The sequence below is a fragment of the Aquila chrysaetos genome, chromosome 12, assembly GCF_900496995.4.
Source record: "Aquila chrysaetos chrysaetos chromosome 12, bAquChr1.4, whole genome shotgun sequence".
NCBI classification, from domain to species: domain Eukaryota; kingdom Metazoa; phylum Chordata; class Aves; order Accipitriformes; family Accipitridae; genus Aquila; species Aquila chrysaetos.
Window position 1 is genome coordinate 34,341,733 of NC_044015.1, and position 19,122 is coordinate 34,360,854.

The 19,122-nt window shown below is 43.5% G+C and overlaps 1 protein-coding gene across 2 annotated transcripts in view; it reads right to left on the reverse strand.

Annotated features, from left to right (window-relative positions):
* The window catches only part of BEND5 (BEN domain containing 5), a 979,469-nt gene that overhangs the window by 212,412 nt on the left and 747,935 nt on the right, over nt 1-19,122 (reverse strand). For both annotated transcript variants that reach the window (XM_030032521.2, XM_030032519.2), the window contains exon 7: nt 17,247-17,336. In XM_030032521.2, coding sequence (XP_029888381.1) covers nt 17,247-17,336 — 90 coding nt within the window. The remainder of the gene's footprint in view (nt 1-17,246; nt 17,337-19,122) is intronic.

The window sequence follows — 19,122 nt, forward strand, 5'->3', positions numbered from 1 at the left end:
ACACCATCTACCTTTCATGTGCACTGACTATCCCACTATTTTTGCTAGATGTCTACATTTAGGCCATGCAAACGTTGCCTCAAAACCCCAAAGAGTTCCAGACCATGGTGCTCCAGATAGTTTCAAGCAGGGAGACTATGTAGAGAAATGGATATGACTGGAATAGAGTCAGCCACAAATCAGCAGTCTACAAGTAGAATCAATTCAGTGCAAAAAGTTCGTTAGTGATGAGTGTTTGGGATTTCCTATGTATTTTTATGAGCTGTGGCTCTTTCCTCAGAAAAAGATTCACATCTGCTTTGGAGGATATGTGACTGCTGGTGCTGGGCTGGAGCACAACATCCTTATTCAGTACTGAAAAGATATAGCTATACATTGCCAGTAAAACATAATTAAAGTTGGCATTCCCAGTGACTAGGATGTGGGACCAGGAGCCAGAATGCCTGATCTTGGTCTCTAGCACTACTGATTTTTGGCAAGTTGCTACCAGAGTCTGCTATTTTAGTATGTTCAACTTGAGATAGCAGTGGCCAGATTTGCAGGGCAACAAAGCTAGCATCTTTAGGGCCAAAACCAGCAGATGGATTTTTCAAACAAACTCATGAAGCTCAGTGGTGCTGACTGCACTTGGAAATGTAGCAAGTGGCAACAAAAAGGGTTTGCTAGGTGTTAAGCAAATTCTGAATTCTTACCCAGCTGCCACTAGACGAGATCCGTGCCACTGACAGTCCATTCCCTCCCTGCTCTGCCCTAAAGATAAGCGCTTTCTAAAAACTAGCCTTGTAGAGGTCACAATGGAAAGCCTTTTAATAACAGAGACAACCAGTATTGCTGGTCACTTCAGAAATGCAGGCCTGAGTACTCTCAGCTCTGCTGTCTTCTTTTCTTCCAAACAAAATCAAGGAGCACTGAAAGTGTTCCACAAACCATAGGTGGTGCTTGGCCCCTCACAGGATCACCTGGGGAGGGTAAAATGTGGTATTTGAATTTTGCCTGTTAAAATTGTCAACCAAAAAAGAGACAATTAAGCATTTTGTGAGGGCAAGTCTAGTTCTTACTTGAAAATTCTCCAGATACTTTACTCTAGCCAACACCTGGTCCTGCCTGAAAAAATAACATTACTAAACAGACCTTAGTAGATGATGAGACCACAAGTATTGTCTCATTACAAAAGAATGCCTAGGTCATATTTATGCAACGTTCTCATAAAAGAGTCTTCGAGCATGCCTTAAGATGTGCTCTGATGCTTTGGCAGTTTAATAGCTGGAGACCCCAAGGAACCTAGCAGTTTGACCCTTTCTCTCATTTATTGGAACCAGCAATTTATGGCCTCAGGACTCATTTTGATGCCATCGATTTGGATTGTGGGTCTTTTCAGACTTCAGAAAAAGACGCAAAACAATGAAAAAAAGCTAGATTCTCAACACCATCAAACTTGGGGTTTCACGGCAGCAGCAGGCTGCTTGAACTCTTGATTGGAGAAGCAGTAGGGTGTTAGTGGCACCATCTACCTCATCCCACTGCAGCTTTGAGCACATGGGACTCACACTCTTTCCAGCAGCACTTGGTACTCACTATGAGTCCAGGTCATGCACCGGGTTAATCTCTCCCTTTATTTCATGGTATTTGGCTCTCCTGTTCCTTTACAGCAATAAGATTCTCCACTAGCTTCAAAAAATTAGACCAATGTAGGGGAGCAGAATGAGGCCAAGGATGGATTTGTCTGGTAAAGAGTGCAAGATTGAACAGGGGGACTGCCCCCTGACCTCTGTAGTGATGAGCCCACACCTAAGCCACTTAATTACCCTGATGGCTGATGTAGCTTGCTTAACTACAAACTAATCTCCCCCGGTGTCGCGGTTTAACCCCAGCCAGCAACTAAGCACCACACAGCTTCTCTATCGCTCCTCCTCCTCAACTGGACAGGGGAGAGAAAATATAACAAAAGGCTCGTGGGTCAAGATAAGGACAGGGAGAGATCACTCAGCCTATTACTGTCACAGGCAAAACAGACTGAACTTGGGGAAATTTAATTTATTGCCAATCAAACCAGAGTAGGGTAACGAGAAATAAAATCAAATCTTAAAACACCTGCCCCCCACCCCTCCCTTCTTCCTGGGCACAGCTTCACTCCCAAATTCTCTACCTACCCCCGCCAGTGGCGCAGGGGGACGGGGAATGGGAGTTATGATCAGTTGATCACACGTTGCCTCTGCCACTCCTTCCTCCTCAGGGGCAGGACTCCTCATACTCTTCCCCTGCTCCAGTGTGGGGTCCCTCCCACGGAAGACAGTTCTCCATGAACTTCTCCAATGTGGGTCCTTCCCACGGGCTGCAGTTCCTCAGGCACAGACTGCTCCAGCGTGGGTCCCCCGCGGGGTCACAAGTCCTGCCAGCAAACCTTCTCCAGCATGGGCTCCTCTCTCCACAGATCCACAGGTCCTGCCAGGAGCCTGCTTCAGCACAGGTTCTCCATGGGGTCACAGCCTCCTTTGGGCATCCACCTGCTCTGGTGTGGGGTCCTCCCCGGGCTGCAGGTGGATATCTGCTCCACCATGGACCTCCACGGGCTGTAGGGGGACAGCCTGCCTCACCATGGTCTTCACCACAGGCTGCAGAGGAATCTCCACTCCCTCCTCCTCCCTCTCCTTCTTCACTGACCTCGGGCTCTGCAGGGCTGTTTCTCTCACATACTTTCACTCCTCTCTCCAGCTGCAGCTGCTGTGCCCCAGCAACTTTTTTTTTCCCTTCTTAAATATGTTATCACAGAGGCACTACCACCATCACTGGTGGGCTTGGCCTTGGCCAGCAGCGGGTCCGCCTTGGAGCCGGCTGGCATTGGCTCTATCAGACATAGGGGAAGCTTCTAGCAGCTTCTCACAGAAGCCACCCCTGTAAACCCCCTGCTACCAAAACCTTGCCATGGAAACCCAATATACCCAAGCCCAGAGGGCAGTCATACAGTTCTCCAGTAGAACTGGCACAACAGCAAAGACCTGTGGAATTGACTTGAAAGAACGTGTCAGGCTGTCAAAGAGAGGATGTATCGGCAGGAGTATACAGCTGCTGCAGGATTGCCCGAAGGGTTCATAAATTCAGTGCACAGCACAGAGTGGGTGGCTTTGTTGGTTGGCTTTGTTTTCTTTAATTTTCCTAATATGCTCTAAGGAGCTTGGAGTTCTCTTTGCATCAAAATGAGCCTACCAATACCCCCTAGATGATGCCTCTCTTTTCCTCCTGGGAAGAAACAAAAGGGTTCCTGGAGAAACACTGCAGGGATCAGATGATCTCGCTTTATTAATGAATTACTTGGGATTTATCAGAATCATTCTAAAGATGTTGCTTCAGAAGATGATGTGTTTGGTCATTATTATTCAAAGTCTGTCCTTCCCATGAGTGCGAGTCCTCCAGACAGCTCTAAAAACATTTGCTGGATTATGGCCCTCAATTTTTACAGAATTAACTAATGTTAAATACAGCTAAGATTTAAGCCTTAGAATTGAATAGAAATATGCAGGAGAACCCACCTTCCCTGATATGCAAGACAAGAGTTGCAACCCAGAAAAGTGGTTTGATTGCAAAGGGGGAAAAAATAGACACAGGAGTAGAAAAATCCTGAATGCATGAACCAGAGTTAAGCAGGCATGTACCTTGGCAAAATTAACTGAGGCATCCTTGCATTGTTTCCTGCTATCCTTATTGACTTACAAAACATCAGTCTTTTCACCATGGCCCTAAAGGGGAGTTTCAGCTGTACACCAATGGCTCACACAGCACTAGCAAACAGGGAAAAAAATAGAAACAGAGAATTACTTCATTCTCCAGTTTTCTATTTAGAGCTATGAGGGTCTTGCAGGGAAAAAAGAATCTAGATCACTATGTTATTGCTGCTCTACCCACGACCAGGCTAAGCTCGCCTGAGCCTGGAAAACAACTGTTCTCTTCCCCTCCATGACAACTAGGCATGTGAAGGTCAGAAACCCTTCCAGGGCCAGCAAGCAGATTGCACCGCAAGCGTAAAATTTCCGAAGTTGCCTGCACCAGGGAAAAGATTCCCAGTAGAGTTTTACAAGTGATAAAAAGAAACTCTTTTATGGACCCAGGGAGGACTAAGCAGATTTTGTTCTACTTGGGAAACCACTAAAGGTTGCTGGATTACAAGGAATAGCCAAAGATGACAACACTTCTTCTTTCAAGCCTTTTGCTGAATTGTCTCACCAGGACTCTAGGCACTCCCTATGCCCAGAGTTACCTTTTCACAATCTGGCAGCAGTGCCTTTCTCTGGGGACCAGGAACCTTTGGGTTTTCAGTGTGTTTAGTTTAACGAAGGTGGGCACTGGGAATGGAGGGATGGACTAGTTTTACCTAACACCTCTCTTGGGGGCTTGTCATATATTGCTGTTTTGCATGTATAGTAAGTACAAGCAAGCAGCGACATGGGCTCTTAGTCTTATGGCATTAACTGTGGTAGCAATAAGAACTACAGAAGTCTTAAGATGGATAGATCAGCCCAAGCAAAGAATGTGTTATAAACCAAGAAAGCGAAAGGTAGATTTCTCTGGAGGGAGACGGAGAATACATTTACATATGAAAAATCTAATACACAATGAAAAAGGGCATTACATAAATAATGTTAGGGAAGAAATGAAAAATATGTATTTTTAAACACATTCTAAAAATGGTTTCCAACATCTGCAAATGTGATGCTCAGTCAAGCACAGACCCAGAAGCAATAGGTATGAACCAGGCAGGCACACTGAGCTGTATGAGACAGAGAGCAGAGGGGCATTATGGAAGGTCAGTCATTCACAACTATCCTTTCCAGTTTCCTTTGGCTTTAGAGTACTGCAAGAGTATATTGGGGACCATCTCTATTAATTTGCTTTGACCTTTAATAACCTGTAGGCACTTGCTATTGTCCACTGTTACAAGTGAGCTACCCAGATAGACAGACTCCTGGTGCAACCCACTGCCAGTATGAAAGTAGAACACGTATTGCCGGAAAGGAGCAAGAGCACATGGGGAAGGAAGTCCAAACACTCTGGGTTTCTCAAGAAGATACACACACGGCATTGAGAACAAAGTGGGAATTTGAGCTGACAGGAAACTGGGGAGAAGCATGCATTGTATTTTCTTGTGCTCCAGCTCAGAAGTTTAGTCCACTCAGTTGGAGAGCTGAGGTGTCCACTCCTCAGGACTGAAGCCCAGCTGCTCACTTCTACTAGAGCTGCTGCTTTGCCATTCATATACGGAGATGGCACACACAAACATTCCCCAGATCCTAACAGTGGCAACTGTCAGCCTGCCCCTATAGGAAACCTGCACAGCTATTTGCCCTGATTTCCCCTACGGGGACAAATGAACTGATCGCTTTCTGTTACTCTTGATATGTGAAAACTTACACTAAGCCAGCTGTAATGGCACCTTTTGGCTGCTTCATTGATTTCCACTTTACCAGGTTTGCAGTTTATACTGCTTCATTTTTATAGGATTTTCCTGTCCTTCCACTCAAATCAACTAAAAAGGTGCAAGGCAGCTCGCTTGTTTCCACTCAGGCAAAGTCACTTGTAAGACTCGTGTAGTAAAGCAGGGCACAAAGTCCACAGGCACTATGCAATGCTGGTGTCACCCAGTAAAGCAGCACTTCTAAAATCGACAACCATCAGATTCCAGAAACAGAGAAAAAGAGTCCTGTTAATTCAATAAAGAGCTACTTTACACTTTGCTGTGGTTGCCTTCTGGTCATGAGAAAGGCGAGAGTGGCATCACAGCTGTCTTGCTCTTCCTGAGACATGGCTACCTTTCCCCTGAAGCTAGTGTGAGCTTTCTGCTTGCTCTGGGTTTGCACCTCAGAAAGAAATCTAAAAGTACCACACGAGCAAAACCAACAGCATGTGAGACAAAGTAGATCTGTAGCCACTTCCCCCTTGATACATGGAAGTTGGTAGTAGAGGTTGAGCAGTTCTAATCAGTGTCAAAGAACAGTCAAAACTGAAATGAAACATGGAAGTCCATTTGTACAGCAAAGTCTGTAACTTCAGTCTTGGCAGACAATGAAAGCAGGGACTGTATGCAACACCTGAATTACTTCTGGGTGGTGACTCACAAGCTGACCAGACTGGGGGAGGTGGAGGTGGGGAAGGGAGGTAAAAAAAAAGGAGTGATTTATTAAACAAACCCCTAATCCTCTGGGAAGATCCGATGGCCAGGAAAATGCTGGCTGCATCTGAATTTTCTCCCCTTGAATCTGAGATGAAAGTTGTGTATCCGCAAGTTGCTTCCAGTGGTGCTAGAAGGGACTTGTTGGAGAGCTGCTTGCAGTGAGCTCCAGCAGTAAAAAGCTTTTTTTCTGCGGTTCATTTTTTTGTCTTAAAGAACACAGAAAAATGACCACATCTCTACATGAGGAAAAAATTGCAAAAGCTCTGCTCTGCCCCTCACCAGTGGAGACAGATCTGTTCTTTTATTTACACTGCATGACATCTAGACAAGAGTAAGCTCCACAGAAATAAATTAGGGCCACTCCCTGTCAGTACAGATGCGGTCCTGGCTGCTAAGCAGCAGAATATGTCATAAGCCCCCACCTCCCCTCCAGAGAAAATCTTGCTGTGAAAATGGAGCCACACTGCAGATCCTAAAGGTGACAGTAATTAGCATTGAAGAGTGAATATTCAGAGAGTAAACTGTCCTCACATGAGTAGGGTTGCCAGAAGCAACTGACTTCTCTGCTTGTAAAGAGGTAAAATTCTCCAGGAGGGTATAAAGTACGTGTTTCCATCTGAAGAGCACAAGGGAGGAAGTTAGGAGGATATAAATTTCAGGGCTCCTCTAAGCATTGAGGGGTTTTGTTGCTGCTGTTTTAGGAAGAAGAAAAAACACCATTTCCTAAAGAATTCTGTTTGGAGACAGTCTTATTGCAGAATCTACTTTGAAGCATATTAAACTAAGAAGGAATAAGATGCTCTTGTTCCAGAATAAGAATTACTCAAGAAATGTTCTATTGCACTCTACATTCACAGCCTGCCTCAGATGCAAATGAACTCTCAAGTGCCAGCAAGCCCTCAGACAGAAGCTCTCCCCAAGCACTTTGCAGCAATGGGTTTAAACTCTGGCAGCACTGTGACCACATAAGCTAATGTCAAGGTGCTATTTCCCTCATATCCTTGGTCATTAGGAACATTGCCAATAAGAAAAAAAAAAATCAGAGTTCACATGTAACCAGACTTGAAGACTGTCTAACTTTCTACTTTGAATAGTCAGACTGAATTTTAACATCTTAAAGGTAAATTTGACTTTAATAAACAGTCTCTTTTACTGCATGAAAGATACAGACATCAGAAGGGAGAGGTGCCACTGAACATGCTGGACAAACTGAGATCCCAGACTGACACGCACATTGCAAAAGTAAGGGTTTATTTCAAAGCCACTACAGGGGTCTGTTAGCTGAGCATGGTGGCAGTCACTTCCCAGCTGCTGTCTCCAGCACAGGGCAGGCAACCTTCCTGCAGGGAATTAGGGGTTCAGTTCCAAGGGGTTTCCAGTTTTGACCCACGACAGTACAGCTTGCTGTTCCCTACTCCTCCCCAGGAATAAAAGATAGACCCAACTTTGAAAAGGTGGTACCTGGGAGAAGACTGGGTCACAGCATTTTTCAACTCCACTCTTGATTCTGTGACAGACTGTCTCCCATTTCACAGAAGGTGGTTAAAGCTCAGCGAGGCTGGACGGCTTCTCCTGTACCAGGGAATTAGCCACCCTCCTGTTCTCACTTTGCTGTTAGGACACCAAGCACTGGTGTTTGTAAGGGGATTGGCTGCAATGGTGACTAGTGCCATACAAAAGCCACCATGGCAGTAGAAATGTAATAACCATGGAAACTGAACTCTTTCAGCGATGCTGGAAATAGCTCCTTTTTTGGGTAGGTGGAGGCCCTGGTGAACAAGAACTCACCCTGTCGTTATTGTCTGTGCCACATCTGTTCTGTAGTCACTCAAAGACCTGGCTTATGCTTGACCATAACATAAGGCAATATGCTTTGCAATATTTTGCCTACACACTGTACCACTGCCTGAAAATTTTGAAGTAAATTTTGAAAATTTTGAAGAAATTTTGTCATAAGATGACTTACAGGCTTTTCCTTTCCTCTTTTTTTAACTGAACACTGAAACAGATTTTTACCTTTCTTTGTTTCTTCCCTCCCCCCACAATGTTTTTTTTCCTTCAAGTGATAAAAGTGACAAAAAATGGGGAGACAAGAAAAAAAGAGAGAAAGGGAAAATAAGAGAAAAATAAAAGTGAGCTTGTATGAAATTTCAAATAAAGCATTCTCTTTGAGAACATGTGGCTTTAAAAAAATAAAAATTAATTATTTTTCGTCCACCTCCAATTATCTTTTACATTTAACAGCAGCAAAGACTAAACAGTAACCTCCAAATCAGAGCATGGATACCAGGGATGTATTACCAGTTGCTGATCACGTAATAAGTAATTGGACCCTTGAACTAACACTATAGGGCACACCTGGAAATTGTCACTTAGGGGCCACATCTGTCACTAAGGAACCAACCTTCCTGGGGACGGTGACTTTTTAGAGTTCTGTGCCACTGTTCAAAACCACCCTAAATCCACACTTCCTGTCTACCAAGTGTTTAACAGAAGTTTGCCCATGCATTAGGGCCCCAGCAAAGCAATTTGTGCCTGCATTTCTTCCTAGGCAAAATTAAGCAGGACTGGTAAAGAATGTGCTGGGGCATGTGCCCCATTACATCTCCTCTCCATCCTCAGAGTCCAGAGAAGCAGGACGGCATTGAAAGAGCAAAGACAACCTCTAAAGTCAAGGAGACGTGTCTCTTATAAACATGTACACAATACCTTGTGACAGGCACACACTGAGCACGTGAGCAATCTGTGCAAGGGCAAAGGAAGAATTTCACCCAGGTGCCCTTGTGTCAAAGAAAAGTTTCCAGTGGCCAAGTCCTAGTCACACATGAATGCTGGCTCCTCAGAGCAGCAGCTATAGCAATGCAGAAGGAGCAAGAAGGCAAGTGCAGGGCATCTTGGAGACAAAAGAACTGTGAAAAAAAAATGAAAACAAAAAAATCAATTCAGCTGAACTGAACCAGGGCAGGCGAAGAACAAAGGGTCAGAAGACAAAGCCGGAAACAATAGACCAGCAAGATTAATATCAGTTGTGAGGAAGAGCTGGGACACTACTGAAGGAGAATGGAAAAGGCTTAAAGAAAAGTATAAAAACTAGAAGAAATTCCTAATTGTGAAGCCTGACATACTACTACAACACTTGCAGCTTGATCAGTACAGATCTCACATGCTGCTACACTTACAGAAAGGGCTTCATCTCACAACTTAGATTCCTTGAAATTAATGATGGTCACCTACTAGAAGCTGTTTCTTTTTTCATTAACAAAAGCCATGCAAATGAGATCTAAAGACAACCCCAAACTTCCTGTGGACTTCACAGCTCTGTTCTGAGTTTTGCATATTCGTGCCCTGGTCTAATTCAACTGAGGCAGGACTTCAAGCTTTCTGCCTGGGCTTTCCCCACTAGCAACAGATGCTCCAGCAGTGTTTGAGCCATGCATGCAAAGTCCAGTTGGGGGGAAACTTGCACGCATGCTACTCTGGATGCTCTTGGCCAACTGGACTGCTTCACAGCCACGGACTCAGCAGGCAATGCCACGAACAGTGTATTAGCTAACACTTCCAGAGGACTTGCTCTCCCATGTAGGCCCAGAGATCTGTTGCATGGGCATAATACTGCTCCCTAAAAGTGCAGGACTTGCTGCCTACGGCCATACAGACCAACACACACAGAAAATGGCCCTGACCTAATTGATAACTGGGAAGATATGGATAAGCATCTTCAAAATCCACTTGGACTGCCATTTCTAGTGAGAAAAACAGTCCATATTAAGGAAAGCCAAGTGACCATGAAGTTCAGCTGAATCAATATTTTCTCTTTTTCCTATCCTCAGACATCAGCAAAGTGCCACAGTGTGCTGTTACAAAGATGATGTGCTTTGCCCTAGAGGCAGGTTGGTTAGGGCTGGAAGGAAATGATCTTTAAGCTAATGTTATTCGAAAGTATGAGCAGTCAAGAAACATTGCAAAACCAGTATATTTAAGAGATTAATTGGGCAATCCCACTCGGAGACAAAGCAAATTTGCCTGCTGTTGTATAGTGAAGCCTTTCTGAATTCTCCCTCTTGAAGACCAAGGGCTCCTTTAGCTCTCTGATTATTGTAAAGAGGATTAGTTAAGCAGAGGTAGTCAAAGGCCTGCCCTGGGCAAAGGGCAAACTGAATCAAACAAAGCCACTTGACGTTTCTTCGCTGCATAGGCAAAGCTGACCTTGTTGTCCCAGGGATGAGGAGTTAGGACTGACCTATTCCTCCCACTGGAAGATGCAAGATGAGCACGCAGGGCTAGGCTTGGGGGGTGAGCCTGCCTGGCGAGTGCAATTTTCCGTTCCCGCTACTACTGATAGGATGGAAGAGACGAGGCAGCAACTTCTGCTGTTGGTGGGAAGGGGTGTCCCAGCCACGCAACTGCCTTCTCCGCAGACGATGCAACTCCTCCCTCAGAGGCAGCCCGAGTCTCCAGAGCTCTAGGGATTCCTTCTTCCCTTTGCAGACCGCAGCCCCCAGCCTCTGCACAGCCACTCTGCCCACCCTGCCACTATCACACTTTCTTCTCTTCTGTGCAGGGGTTTCCTGGCACATCCAGAAAGTATATGTAGTAAGAGAATGAATCACATAACTCTATAGCCAGAGAAATTTAGCCTCATTATAAATTTCCTCCAGCTCAGGAAACTAAGTGTATAACCTCTCATACCTGCCTGACACCATACTGAATTGATTCAAAACCTGTGGTATCTTGTAATATCTAATGTCACTTTGGGTAGCAGAAATTCTTCTAACAGTCTATTTACATCAACACAATTTTAAGAGGAGCTTTTATTTCTGTTACTCCAATATGGATGTTTTATATTCTCAGAACAACCTCTCTCTCTCCTGGGATACTTCACACTAAAATCCCATCCAGGAGATTTACAAGGGACAGACAATAGTGTTTTTCATGTTGCTTTAGAAGTCAAGGAGAGTGTGTTTCCCTTTGTATTAAAAGCTTAGGAGCTGTGCACTTAAAGAAAAAAAAAAAAAAAACAAACCTTAGTGAGAAGGATGAATGCAGTCTAACAACTTTAAGAGAGCCCTGCAGCCCATTTTATGGTTGGGCTGTTGAATTCTGTTGTCTGTCTGCTTCTTATCATTCGGTTTCCTGAACCCCTATAAATGAGACCATGAACTGCAGCTTCTGTTCACCATGTTCCCTCACTGCTTATAAGTGCTAAGCTGCAGCTAAATGAAGAGGAGAGTGTCCCCATCCTCTCCTGCCACAACTTATGCATATCATCTTATGCATGCAGAATACCATTCATTCTATAGAAAGATTTTGCTCTTTTTTTTTGACCAAGAGCAGTCACCTCTAGGGTGGAACTGTGCAGTATCAGATGCATTTTCCTATGGACTGCAGCCAGAAGAGGAGGTTTGCAAAGGATACAAGTATTGAAAGTGAGTGGAAGCTCTGTGTCTTTGTATCTTTGGGGTGGCAAGAGAGTATAAAACTCCCTTAAAGTGGAGCTTCTGTTTGGTTCAGTTCTCTGCAGTATTAGCAACTCGGCCCACAAACTGAAACACTGGCAATGGCATTCCCACATCAGAGAGCGCTCACAGGTCTGCTGCATGGCCAAGGCAGAGACCACTTTCCTGCATCCACCAACCTGCATTACAAACTAAGCCTTTTTACATATGGAGGCATTCACTTTGAGTCTAGAAGTAGCCAGGAAAGCAGAAGTGTTTGCTTCCAGTCTCTTTCATTTGGCAGAGAAGACAGAAGCAAGACTTTACAGTAATATAACAAACATGCATGTGTAAGATCCCCACTCTCTATGGAATCCTATTTTGTTTCCTCCTCTGGTAGGAAATATAACCGAGAAATTAAGATGATTTGGCTTGCTAGAAGGAAGAATACAACAGATTAAGTAAGGTCAGAACTGATGCAACCCATGCATTTATTCAGATGTGAATTCAGTCCGATACAAAGTCCGGCAGATGATGCCCTCAAGCTTCTGAGGGCCCCATCATTACCACAACAGGCACTTTCTGGGTTCAGTGTTTTCCGCCAGTACAGCTGCTGTTACCAAAAGCATCCTATACCAATGCCTACAGAATTCAGTTTCATTTCTTTAGGAGAAATTTATCCCCTGGAAACAGCTAAGCAAGGTCATTACCTCTGTTACTTCAGAAAGGTTCTTCTCACATGTAAAGACTTCATTAGCTGCATTTACTCTTGCATTTAAAACATGCCCTGTCCTGTCTTTCAGTTACTATCACTTATGCCCCAATGGTCAAAAAATTTATGCTTAGTGACGGAAACAGAAAAGCAGTTTTTAACCCCAACAGCTCATTCCTCCTCTTTCTTCATAATAAAAGACAGAAGTTGGCTAAAATTCCAAGTAGGAGCAACAAGTTTCAAAATTACTCTTCTCACACATACAACTGCCTTTCCCACAAGCAAAAAAAAACCAAGTCCCACTTCACACTCTTACTAACTCTTTCAGGGATGCTACAAGATCAAATTCAAAGGATTTGAAGGCATTGCCTCCATGAAGTGAACTAGAAAACTGCCACCACTTTTAAGAGGCCATGTTGGAATCTATCCAGGAATAAAATCCTTCATAGCACACGGAGCACCTTGGTCACATAGAGAGCAAGTTCAATTACCCACTAGCCCAGTGAGTTATTGTGCAACAGCAGGACTCCCGAGACAGCTGGTGGGAGCCTTGTTTTGAGGCAGTCTGTCCCCTTCTGCCCCATTCTTTAAACTTGAAACAAAATTCGTATGAAAGTTTTCAGATTTTTTTCCTTCCCTCTGCTGGCAAGAGGGTAGGGATTAAAAACACAAACTAAGAATGTTAACAGAAAACCAAGAGACATTGCCCAGTGTAGTCTGGTTTTTCATTTCATTTCATCTGATTTAAGGTGAAGCGAGAGGGAGCATTCATTTAAGCAGCTGTAATGAAAAAAGATTGATTGAAAAGTCATTTTTGCTCTATTTCTTATGGATAAGAGTCCCAGGTGTCTGTTTTCCTTATATTTTCTTTTTAATGGCTGTTCCCTATTCAGCCCATAAGCTTCAAGGTCAGCTTCAGGTCAAATCACACTTAGCACAAGATGCTCAGCAACTGCAAACCCAGCTGTGGGATCCCTCTCCCTCCCTTCTTGCACTGGGTCTTCCATTCTGGGCTCCCAGACTGGCAAACTGTATTAAAGTAAAATGCTTAGGGTACAAATTTTCATTTTTGCGTTTAGATGGCAGAGCGGATGCCACACTGGCAAATGTGTTAAAAAGACAACAAACAACAGCCTACTAATAGAACATGCTAAGTCTATGATGAAAGTACATGTCTAAGTACATCTAGACATGTTTAAGCTTGCAATTACTGACTGCTGGCAAAAGCCAAAGCCTACAGGACAAACTTAAACATAGTAGTCGCCACACAACTCCCACAACTTTCTACGCACATGAATAGTGAAGGACAGTTGCTTATCTACCACAAAGGAAATAAAATCTAGCAGCCAAAGGAAGGAAAATAAGACTGTAAAAATAATGGGGAAAAAAATACTCCTATTGCCAGATCCTGAATAAAATCCAAGCCTTTGAAAAGCTGGCTTATCACCAGTGTTTAGAGGGTAGGGACTTGTACAGATTTTACACACGCATATTTGTGCACACTACATACATATACAGGCATTATCTGACATCTGACTCTATCTGTAAGAGTCAATAATTTACTTGCCTTAGCAGTATAATGTGGAAGACAGAAAATAGCATACGTTTTCTTAAAAATACTGGTGGGAGGAAAATGAGGAAAAATATCTAAGAAAGGAAAAGAATCTAAAACCACAACTTCAGAAAAATTCCTCAGAAATGCGAACAGCCCATGAGAGATGAGTTCAAGCTGTAAGATGAATTCACGCTGTTTTGTGTTGCACTATAAAAGCCCTGCAGGAGCAGCAGTGACTCCGGTTGGTTAGAAAATGGTCTATAAGAGCAAAGTGAAAACAACAGACCTCTTCATCCTAGACCCTACTCTTACTTACTCATCCCCAAACATGACACAAGCATCAATGTTCATGATGACCGTCGCAGCCTGAGGAGGAGAGCGCTGTCCTACCTTTGGATATAAAGGGTATTCATGCGAATATACTCTCTGGTGACTAACTCTCCATCTCTGTCCCTGAACTTCACAACAAGCAGTTAAGAACTATCAGCAAAACTTCCTAAAAAGGCTAACCTGAAGCATCGTAATAACTCTTAAAACACCAAAACAGAAACAAAAGGTTCTTAATCCATCTTTCTATGAAGAGGCCCTCTGGGGTTTTGTCTGCCTTTTAAGGAAGTGAGCTACAGCTCAGCAGCTGCACCGTGTGTGAAATATTATAGCACTTGGTTTTAACTGCTGGATGAGGTGCCTAATGATTCTAGGGAGGTCTGGCTACTGCTGCAAGCACTCCACAGCTGTAAGGAGACAGAGGTGCGTATCCAAGTTTACAATACTTGTACATCTGCAGGAATACAGGGTATTTGTATCCAAAATTCAGTTTTCAGTGGATTATTCATAATGGAATATGAAGAAGGGTGACACAGAAACAGTACAGCTCTGGATGGGAAGACGACCTTATGGTCTTTTCCCACAGGAACACAAAGATCCTTGTTTAGATTTAATCTGTGGGTAAAGTGTAGGACAAAGGACCAATAGACAGGACCAAGTATATCCTGATGTATCAAGGCTAGACAATTTGCTTCTCAGGGTATGTTGCCTTATCAAAAAAATGGAAGATGTAATAGGGAGCTTCTCTCAGGCCCCAGGAAGCTGATGTTTGGACTACACATAGCTATATATCCCTAGCAGAAAGCAGGGCAAAGAGGTCTGGAAGAGACTTGGCTAGCTCAAAGACAGGTAGAAAAATGAGTAAGGAATCAGTTATGAGCTTAGAGCTTTAAAGAGGAAGACAGAGCCTGAACTGAATGAAACCCAAGATCGACTGAAAAAATGAAGAAGAGAACAAGAAAGCTTGTAACTCATTATCTATTGCCCTATAGGTTGATTCTCCAGGCCTGGGCAGTCACAGTTCTTATCTTCCATATACGAGGTGCTGCTTGCACCTGGGGAATCTTTGGGATTAGCTTCCATATCTTAATACTTCAGGTGGTGAGCATAATCAAACATTCAAGAAGAAATCTCTCTACCAAGAAAAAAAAAAATCCTGACATGTTCCATATGCACTGGGCTGGCATTTGGATATTAAATCTGCAACACCTAACTCTGCCAAAATGCTTCCCAAGACTCCAGAAATAAAATTCCTCATTGTGCTCTCACTTGACTGCCAAAGGGATCCTTTTTATCCCTTCTTTTGACCCTCCCACACAAAAGTTTACCAAAGACGGAGCAAGCACCCAATTTCACATTTGGCAATGCTAGAAACAACGCAGCAATGGCCTTGAAATGTTTGCCATTTCTACTTGTCTTACACTAATTGCACACACAAGGCAGCTTCATCTGCGCTGGGCAGAATGGCTCAATGCACAGCGGAGTTCAGTGCCTTCAAATCCATGCATTCCCAAGCGAGTCAAGCGTGCATTATAACTGCAGTCACAGCAAGTTTCTGATGTGCTTCTCCAAGACCGATCCTTTCTTTTTCTTATCTTTTCCCCTCTCTTTTTGTTTTAATTTTTTCCTACAAAACACAAAGTTTCTCTGAGACAATCAGAGCATGACTTCCATCCTGTTGTTTCATCAGGCTAAGCATGCCACCTGCTTTTTCACAGTCCCTTTTTTTTTCCTTTTGAATAAAATCTCCATTATCAAAATAAAATAACGTCATTTACAAAGTACCACCTCAGCAGCATGCCTCAGCCCTCATTTCACAGGGCTATGCCAGCAGCCACAAAGAGAATCCAAGCATCCAATTAAAAATGCATATTCATTAACAAACATCATGTGTACTATAATGCCCTGCATTGACTATGCCACCACAGGAGATGGGAAACTCACTGAGTTTTCCTGCTCTCAGTCTGAAGTACCATTTTATTAAAGGAAGGGTTTTACCTTTGCTACTCCATGGGCCAGCAAGAAGAGGCCCAGTGTCCTGTTAGCCCATTGGGCTAGCTAGCAGAAGTGACAGCTGTTGACCTTTTGCCTTAGAGAGATGCCAGACACAGGACCTTGCCAGGATGAGGAGCACACAGAGAAGACCATGAAACTGTGCCAGACCTCTCCCACCGAGGTCTTTAGGTACCAACAGGGCCAGTTGCAAACCAATCTGCGGCATTACAAGCAGCCAACGTAATAAACTCTGCATATGCTTGATTGATGCAACTCATTGGCTAGGCAGGGCCAGATCCAAGCTGCTGTAGTAAATTAGAATATCGCCTTGGCTTCAAGGAAGTTATGTTGATTTACACCATCAACAATTTACCACCACAGAAAGTCACATACCGTAAGTACAATATTTCAGACCTATACAATGAAGTTATAGGAACGCATGCCAGGATTATTTATTTATTTGTACCCGCAAGCCTGAGATTTACAACTCTTTATAAATACAAGCTGGGCAATTTGCTTTCTATTTTTAGCAGGAATGCTTTGTGCAGGGAACAGCTGTCAGCCACTGGGAGCTGCACTCCTCAGAGCAGCAGCTTCAGACAAATAGAAGACTCTTAGAATTAAATTGGAGAACTAGGGTCACTGCTTTGTGGTGGAAAAGAAGCTGAAGATAGTAGGCAGCAAGAAAACATAAGCACTTAACAGAAAACCACTCCCAGAGCTTTTCCAGCCTGTTTTCCTAAGAAAAGGAGCCTTACCTGATCACATTGCTTATGTACGAGTGTGACTGTGAATTCTTCCCAAATAGCTTCAGAGCCAACTGTCCAGTTCTGACCAAGTTCAGCAAACATTCACAAGACACAGAGGTAATATATTCCGACTGCCTCCAAGAAGAGAGGCAGCTGGGCAGAGGTGAGAGGTTCTGCTAATATCCTCACAGTGGAAAAAACTGTTGTGTGAACTCAGCCTTCTATCAGATCCAAAGCCATGCAAACCCAATACATGCATCGATAAGAAATCAGATCTCATCAGTTCTGCCATCTTCATGCAGACACTCACCTTGGCACACAAAGGAAGATGGTGTTTCCCCAGGGTGGACTCGTGCAGTGATGAACACCACTTTCTGTTCAGCCCCTGGACGCAGGTTCGCTGCAGCAGAAGGGGGTGGCAGGGCACAGAGGAAAAAATAGAAATAAAGATCCTTAAACTGGGTCCCATATGTAGGAACAAAAGGCCATTAATTTTTAAAGCATATCCTTTTATTAAAATTGGTCATACATTATAAATAAGCACAATCTATAATTAAAGGAGGCAGCGTCACTAGGTCTCCGTACCAGGCCATATAGCAGACTGCACAAGGGCTGCAAAACTAATGACATGCAGCCAAACCTGCAACAACAAAGTTAGCTCTCTTTTTAAAAACTAAGATTTACTACAGCGAGTTAAACTGCACTGTAATTGCTCTCTCACTTGTGATAAATGTCCCCCTGGGGCAATAAGAACAACAGTGGGGGTCCATTCACAAGGTAAAGCCAATTGCACCCTGCATTACACTTGATACAAGCCTTAACCGTGCCAAACAATGGTAAAGTGCTAACAAATGGTGTTTATTAGGCTTTGCTCTGGGGGATTTTGGGAGGTTTCGTTTTGGTTTTTTTTTTTTAATCTCTTAACTATTCGGGACTGCATCTACCCTGACTGAAAGAGATGTTCAAAACCAATAAAGTATGGAAAAGAGGCCAGGATTAAATCCAGCAACCTTCTCCAGTGAGGGTATGAAAATGTGCCGAGTCCCCTTCAAATTACAGATAGGTGGAAGGGAGACTTAGATCCCAACTACACTGAACTTAATGCGCGTTAATCCGCCAGTATTGAAACCACACTACTTTGGCCACTTCCTTCAGCCATAAACAACATGGGTCAATCAGGATCTTTTCTCTGTTTGTGCAGTGACTGCATTTAATAAACAGGAAATAAAAATTACGCCCTTTCAAAATGGGTTCTGGGAATTTTAAAGACCATAAAAGGTCAGGACCTCAGTTCAATGTCTTATCTAGATCTGAAAACACACAGCAGGGGTAATACTAAACACAGCAGGATCCAATTGCTAGAGACAGTTTAAATCTTTGTTTTGAAATAAAAAGTTTACACACTGAAAGGAGACTGGAAACTAAATCCAAGCTTTTTTTTTTTTTTTTTTAATTAGGTAGATGCATTATATATATACACCCAAACATAGACTTTTAATTTCAAAGATGTTTGGGAGTCCTTGAGACCATACCTGAGTTATTTTTTTAATTTCCTGAATTCTTCGAAATGCTCAGTTTCCCCAATGATAAATCACACCTAACAGCACCACAAGAATAATCAATATATTTTTGGTTGTTCTCAGGAGACGATCTCAGCAGGTTTCTTTTTTATTTCCTTAGCCTCTCTAAATGTCCTACAGCTGCTCACCCTGTAACTCAGCCATTCATTTGTTGTTTCATACTCCAGCTTCACCACTCTCTGGTGGTTTTGAGCCCCAGAAGCAAAGAAATATAAGAAAGAATGTCTCTGACAAACATAGCAGCTGTTGGGGTCAATTCTGTCTCCAGAAGAAAAGTGGGAGGCAGCAAAAAGGAACACAACACCATCAGCTAGAAGTCAATGACCGCCCCACATGATTTGCATTAACATTTAAGCAGTGTGGGAGGAAGGAAATAAACCTGACCCTTTGGAAAGAAATTCTAATCCATTTTTACAAGAAATGAGTAGGGAATCCTATAACCAGTACTAGAGGGGTCCTGCCTCCAGCCAGGTGGAGGAGAGGGACAACTGGTTTACTGGACTGTGTGGATTTGATGGCCTGGCACGTCAGACCCACAGGAGCATAAGGCTCTAGTAGTTATTGGTGCACAGTGTACCTTAACGCCATCAAGCTATAAGGGGGCAG